Source organism: Xenopus laevis, chromosome 5L (genome assembly GCF_017654675.1).
Source record: "Xenopus laevis strain J_2021 chromosome 5L, Xenopus_laevis_v10.1, whole genome shotgun sequence".
NCBI lineage: Eukaryota > Metazoa > Chordata > Amphibia > Anura > Pipidae > Xenopus > Xenopus laevis.
In genome coordinates, this window is record NC_054379.1 from 94,327,415 (window position 1) to 94,335,150 (window position 7,736).

Sequence of the window (7,736 nt, forward strand, 5' to 3'; positions counted from 1 at the left end):
GGTCTATTAACTGAACTTTTTCACTGTTTATTTCTCTCTACAACATCTGTAAAAACATATATTTTTTAATATATTGTAAATATAGTGTGACTAAAATATTTTTATTACAGGGACAAGTCAGAACACAAACATAGGTGTCCAAACAAATGAGACTGCCTTACAGATGGAGCCTTTCCCTCCTCCACCACCTCCAGCAGATTTATTAGAGGCAATGAATGAGGAGACGCTTAGAGAGGTAAAAGTTTTGCTTATTTGAATATAATCATGAGTACATATTTATTTTTCAAATATTAGGTGATGACAATGCAACCTTTTTGTATATATATATATATAAGAAACAATCTGAAATGTTACCCTCAGACTTTCAAGAACATAGTGGCTAGTTCAGCAGCATCTCAAGCTAATACATCCCGACTGTAATAGGTGTGAATTCACCAAATACTGCATTTAGCAGTGTGAAACCTGACCCAACAAAATTCCCCAACTATGAGCCTGCAGCTTTGTGAGCGTTGCTCATTAACCAATCCCAATAAAGATGTTTGTTTTAAAGCTTTTATTCTACCCTCTACTGCTAGTTCCCCGCCTATTCCCAACGAATGTAAATTTTCTGGCTTCTGCATCAGTGTGCATAATAATGGCTGCGTACTTTGATCTGTGCCACGCTAATGCCAGAACTTAGGAAGGCTGCTGTCAGGGCGATGGGTCTCTAGAGGAGTGGAGATTCCCAGAGGTCAGCATGTTAAAGAAACATGCAAATAGGGATATCCGCCTGTCTAGGTGGATAAAGCTTAAAGATATACACCAGAAATCAAACCTGTTTAAAAATCAACATGACCTATCGGTAACATTACATTAATATGTACATTAATACTTTGAAGAACATTTTTTGTATCAAATCACTTTAACAATCCAATAATCCAATACAAAACCTTCAGCTCTGCAGCTCTAATTAAACTAGCATTTCCCTTCAGCTCTGCAGCTATAGTTAAACTAGAATTTCCCAAACTAGCATTTCCCAGACCACCTTTGATGCTAAGAGTTTAATGCAATGATAACTGATCTGCCATTGTTGATCATCCCTTATTATTGAAAGGCCCAGCATCACCAGGAAATAAAAAAGCATATCATGCCCACTTAGGCAATATGTGGCACCATTTCTAGTATTTCATATATTTCAATATGATGGTTGTATTTGAGAATAACTGTAGATGTTTTATTGGATGTGCCAAAGGGGGGTACAGTACAGTGTACTTTGATAGTATTTCTGGTCAGGTGATCTCTGAGGCAGCACAGAGACCATCACAAAATGGTGGCACAAGGCAAGAGATGTAAAAGGGCAATATTTACTTAAATATATAGTTTTCCTTTAAGTATACAGCATAGAAACAGATAAACTTTTTAGCAAATTAGCCATTTTCATTTTTGAAGGTCTTTGAAACAAGAATTGCTGTATAAAAACCATTGCATATTTTGTTTGTTTGTTTTTTGTCCTAAGTCACATTATATTTTTTATTAATTTGAAAGAAACCCCCACCCCACACAGAAAACATGAGCATTTGGGTTGTTTTGATTCTATAGAGTTTTTACTCTATTAAGGTCTTGTGAATTTTTTATTTCTAATTATTACTTAATAATAATGCTGATATCCATATACCACTAGAATCTATTTCCTTGTCTTCTGTTTCAAAGGCTCCTTCCTGCTCTAAACGCAGCCTGTTTGCTCTCCAACTATAAAATTAGTAAGTTAGGTTGAAATAAGACACACGTCCATCAAGTTCAACCTGTATATAACCTGCCCAACTGCTAGTTGATCCAGAGGAAGGCAAAAAAAAAAACATTTGAAGCCTCTCCAATTTGCCTCAGAGGGGGAAACAGTGTCCAAGATGGCTATCGGACCAGTCCCAGGATCAACTTGTACTATGAGCTATCTGCCATAACCCTGTATACCTCACTTGCTAAAAAGCCATCCAACCCCTTCTTAAAGCTATCTAATGTATTCCTCATACCTAAGATTTTCCATACCTTTTACCAGCTTAGTTGCCCTTCTCTGTACCCTCTCTAATTCAATAGTCCTGTTTGAGTGAGGGAGACCAAAACTGTACGGCATATTCTAGATGGGGCCTTACAAGTGCTCTGTACAGTGGAAGAATGACCCCCTCCTCCTGTGAATCAATGCCCTTTTAATACAGCTCAATAACTTATTTGCCCCTAATGCTGCTGACTGGCATTGCTTGCTACAGCCAAGTTTATCATCTACAAGGACTCCAAGGTCCTTTTCCATTATGGATTTGCCTAGTGCAGTCCCATTAAGTGTATAAGTGGCTTGGATATTCTTACATCCCAGGTGCATGACTTTACATTTATCAACATTGAATCTCATTTGCCATTTAGCTGCCCAGATTGCCAGTTTGTCAAGATCATGTTGCAAGGATGTCACATCCTGGATGGAATTAATTGGGCTGGATAGTTTTGTGTCATCTGCAAACACTGATACATTACTTACAATACCCTCCCCATAGTCATTAATGAACAAGTTAAATAAAAGTGGACACAATACAGAGCATTGAGAAAGCCCACTAAATTCTGTGAATGCTGCTTGGACTTGTTTTTCTCAGTCTCTGTACACCATCTTTATTGACACCAACCCCACCCCCTCCTTAGGTTTAATATGTCCTAAATAAAACCTTCCAACCCTTTGTATACTCATTAGGCCCCCCACTTACTTTTACTAACACTCCAGTTACCCGCTGAACTACTACTCACTCTCCATACTATTTTTTACATTTTTTTTTTATTTATTTTTTTTGTGTGTGGCACAATGGTTTAAGCGAGGGCTAGCCAGGAAGAGCTGGATGTCGCCCAAAGTATATGTGCAGCTCTTTGCCTTCCTATGAGCTGCATTTATATGTGTGTGTGTGTGTATATGTATGTTTTGATAATTCATTGGGTTGAACAAACAGATTGCATAAAAATATGAGGAACTAAAGCCTTTTATTAACTCAATCACTTCATTTCATGGGCTCAAAAGTAATTGGACAATTGACTCAAAGGCTATTTCATGGGCAGGTGCGGGCAATTCCTTTGTTATTTCATTATCAACGAAACAGATAAAAGCCCTGGAGTTGATTTGAGGGGGGGGTGCAGTTCAACTGCATCTGAGTTGTTTCATTTAAAATTCATTGTTGTAATGTACAGAACCAAAATTAGAAAAAAGTTGTCTCTGTTCAAAGATTTATGGACCTGATTTATGTGAACTGTGTGTGTGTATATATATATATATGTTTTGTTGCCTCACAACCTGGAATTAAAATGGATTGTTGGAGAGTTTGCACCATTTCATTTACAGAACATGCCTAGAACTTTGAAGATGTTTTTTTTTTTTTTGTAAAACAACAAATAGGACAAAATAACAGAAATCTTCAGCGTGTATAACTGTTCACCCCCCCCCCCCTAAAGTCAGTACTTTGTAGAGCCACGTTTTGCAGCAATTACAGCTGCAAGTCACTTTGGATAAGTCTCTATGAGCTTGCCACATCTTGCCACTGGGATTTTTGCCCATTCCTCAAGGCAAAACTGCTCCAGCTCCTTCATGTTGGAGGATGGTTTTCGCTTGTGAACAGCAATCTTCAAGTCTGACCACAGATTCTCAATTGGATTAAGGTCTGGACTTTGACTAGGCCATTCCAACACATTTAAATGTTTCCCCTTAAACCACTCGAGTGTTGCTTTAGCAGTATGCTTCGGCTCATTGTCCTGCTGGAAGGTGAACCTCCGTCCTAGTCTCAAATCAACGGCAGACTGACAGGTTTTGCTCAAGAATATCCCTGTATTTAGCACCATCCATCTTTCCCATGACTTGGTCCAGTTTCCCAGTCCCTGCTGCTGAAAAACATCCCCACAGCATGATGCTGCCACCACCATGTTTCACTGTGGTGATGGTGTTCTTGGGGTGATAGGATGTGTTGGGTTTGCGCCAGACCTAGCATTTTCCTTGGTGGCCTAAAGTTCAATTTTAGCCTCATCTGACCAGAACACCTTCCTCCATACATTTGGGGAGTCACCCACATGCCTTTTGGCAAACTCAAAACGTGTCTTCTTATTTTTAACTTTAAGTAATGGCTTTTTTCTGGCCAATCTTCCATAAAGCCCAGCTCTAGTGTACGGCTTATCGTGGTGCTATGGACAGATACTCTGTCTCTGTGCTGCCTCTCTGATTAATGCCCTCCTTGCCCGGTCTGTGAGTTTTGGTGGGTGGCCCTCTCTTGGCAAGTTTGTTGTGGTTACCATGTTCTTTCCATTAGAAGATGATGGATTTGATGGTGCTCCGGGGGATCATCAAAGATTTGGATATTTTTTATAACCCAACCCTGATTTGTACTTTTCAGCAACTTTGTCCCTGACTTGTTTGGAGAGCTCCTTGGTCTTCATGGTTTGATGCCTCTTGCTTAGTAGTGTTGCAGTCTCTGGGGTCTGTTTATACTGACAGATCATGTGACACTTAGATTGCACACAAGTGGACTTCATTTCACTAATTATGTGACTTTTGAAGGTAATTGGTTGCACCAGGATTTTTTAGGAGCTTCATTCACTTCACCAACTTAGACTATTTTGTGCAGATCCATCACATAAAATAAGATTAAGAAATGTTTAAATTGCAGGTTGGAATGTAACAAAATAGGTAAAAAGCCAAATACTTCAAAAAGTATTCAAAAGTGAATACCGTATATACTCGCGTATAAGCCGAGTTTTCAGCACCCAAAATGTGCTGAAAAACTCTACCTCGGCTTATACGCGGGTCATACGCAGAAGGCTGCAAAACAGGCAGTCCTGTTTTTGTCTGGCTGTCCCGGATAGTGGACTCAATTGTCCCGTATCCCGCCGGCGGCGGTGGAGGGAGGCTACAAGTGCGCTACATGAAGTGGTTCAGGCAGCTGACGTTCGTGACCATCTTAGAGCGGAACCTCATGACGAACACTGCTGTTCTATAAAGTGATCTACGGTAGGAAGTACACGCTGCGATGCACGCCCACAAATTCGCACAGTTTCCCATAGCAGGAAGTTTGCGCTCCCAGCCCGCTGGGTGAGGAGTCTGGGGCCTGTGCGTCATTGGAGCGTTTGGTTGCTATGGCGACCTGGTAGTTGTTTCTGTGACTTGCTTCAGATTTTCACTTGGTGCTTTTGTTTGGAGCTAGCGAGAGAGTTGCTTACTGCTGCCGTTTGAAAAAAAGAGCAAGGTGTATAGTTGCTATTTAATATAACTATACATAACTATACATGAACAAACCCCCACAAAGTTTTACCGCACAATAAAAACGAGTTCCTGGCAGTCCAATGGTGGTTTTTTAAAGTCACTGAATGGTATAAAATTAAGTGATTTTGAAACTACACTACAACTCCCACAATGCACTTACAGCCGCATTATGTGGTAGAGATACTGGGAGTGGTAGTTCCGCAACGGCGATGGAGTTACACCTTAAGAAAAAGACAGTTATTCTATATAAATCCACTTATATTAATATCCCTGACTTGTGTGGAGTTGTTGTGTCCCATGTTCAAAGTTATTTTCTTCAGTCCCTTTATTATTATTATTATTATTAATTAGTACAGCAATAAAATGGAGCCAATATTATACAAGTGACTAGAACTTTCTTTGTTCTATTTTTCCGTATTGCTTTTATTTTATTATGTTCTCCTGCTCTTCTCTCCCTCTTCTATTCCCTCTCAGTTCTTTGTCCTGCCATTGCTTTCCTTTCATCCTCCTCCTCCCTCTCTCCCACCCTTCCCCTCTCCCCTCACCCTTTTTGTGAGCTCTGGGGGTATTTATTAATAGAGTGCCAAGTCTCCCAGTCCATCATTTCTCAGCCTAGGCTTATACGCGAGTCAATAAGTTTACCCAATTTTTCTAGTTAAAATTAGGTACCTCGGCTTATACGCGGGTCGGCTTATACACGAGTATATACGGTACTTTTGCAAGGCATTGTATATAGGTGGAACCACAAAACAATGATGTAAAATGAGGTAAAACTTAAAATCAGGGGATGTAAAATTGAGGTTCCACTGTGTGTGTATATATGTGTATGTGTATTTATATATATATATATATATATATATATATATATATATATATATATATATATATATATATATATATATATATATATATATATATATATATATATATATATATATATATATATATAAAATATATAATCTTGATTTCCTGTTAGGAACAAAAGTCACTGTTGCTAGTATGGCATGTAATAATTTCATTTATGTAATTGCATTGCCGCACTTCTTTATTTTATAAAGGAACAGAAACATCTCAAGAAACTGTTAAAGGAAGAAGAAAAATGTAAAACAGAAAAGGAGAGAGCAGCGCAAAAAATGGAACAAGAGCAAAACGATAAAGAACTAAAGATTTTAGAAGACAAAGCACAAAAGCTACGTAAAGGTAAAAGAAAATGGCAGAGTGACACTAGGTCCATCTTCAGGGCTATTTAGCAGTAGGCCTGAATGCCATCAATTAATCTTTAGAAAGCTGCAGTTTTCTTGATGCTCTATAGGAGCTGAATAAATGTATCTTCTTGTTTAAAAAAAAACAAAGTAATTATAAGCCCTGTAAACGAGGACCAGATAAGACATAAGTGTGTGTATAGTATAAAGTGCTTGTATTTTATATTTCTGAAATGCAATAGTAATGGTTTATTATCATTGCAGAATGGGAAAAAGATGAATCTGAGAGACAGAAAACTAAACTTGAAAAAGAGACTACAGAAGAAGAAAGATTTAAAAAAGAACTCTTGCTTGCAAAGATGGTTGAAATTGATAGGGAAAATGAAGGTACAGTGTACTTTGATACTTCTAAGGGTCCTTCTCAAGCATCTTTGGATTCATCTTTAAAAATACATACACCAGAGACAAAATTTAAAAGCTACAATTTCTCTGACCAGAAAATGCTCAATGGGCCTCCTGTCCATGAAACCACGTCAACATTAGAGGCGCAAAGCCACATAAAATATCGAGGTGATCCAAAGGTTGACATTTCATTTGGCAGCTATGCACCATCCTTTGGAAAAGGTAGATCGAGTGGGCCTGTTCTCAGTAATGAGGCTTTAGATGAAACAATCATAAGCACTGCCAAACTAAGTATACAAAAAGATAGAAAGTCTAATTTGATGGAACAGCTTTTCGGCAGTAGTTCGAGCACAACACTTCCCACTATTTCTAAACACGGTGACTGCAAAGTGAGCCATGATTCAAGCAGTACCCTACCATGGGAGAAAAGCAGTGAGATGAAAGTGAAAAAAGATATTTTCTCTGGAGAAGAAAAAACTGGCAGCTCTAACCGACACCGTTCTCTGCACCCAACAGGAAGGCCTGTAGTAAAAGCTGTTGGCTCTTTTGAGGATGAAATTGAAGAAGTTGTGTTGCATTAAACTTTTAATACTTCATTTTAATTTTGTACATTAAAAGACAAGGCAACCCTGTTAAAGAATTGGTGTAATAAAATTAGCATATCTATACTCATTTCTTATGCATTCAAGATTTACCGCAATATGCACAGCTTTCCTTGCAGCGCTACAAAACATTTCAAAATGTTGGAGAGCTGTAGAAGAGCGAATTCCCATAATTCAACATTTTCTCCCTCAGACCAAGACCATGATTATGAGCGCTGGTTGTCAGTGATTCCTCACAGTAGCATGTGTCTTCTTAAAGACAACCTTCTATAGCCAATT

At 38.6% G+C, this 7,736-nt stretch overlaps 1 protein-coding gene across 1 annotated transcript in view; it reads left to right on the forward strand.

Annotated features, from left to right (window-relative positions):
* Nucleotides 1-7,523, forward strand: part of lca5.L (LCA5, lebercilin L homeolog) — a 27,868-nt gene extending 20,345 nt beyond the window's left edge. The window contains exons 6-8 of the mRNA XM_018240600.2: nt 111-235; nt 6,310-6,451; nt 6,718-7,523. Of these exons, the coding sequence (XP_018096089.1) occupies nt 111-235; nt 6,310-6,451; nt 6,718-7,436 (986 nt within the window). The 3' untranslated portion in view covers nt 7,437-7,523. The remainder of the gene's footprint in view (nt 1-110; nt 236-6,309; nt 6,452-6,717) is intronic.
* The last annotated feature ends 213 nt before the right edge of the window (nt 7,524-7,736 follow it).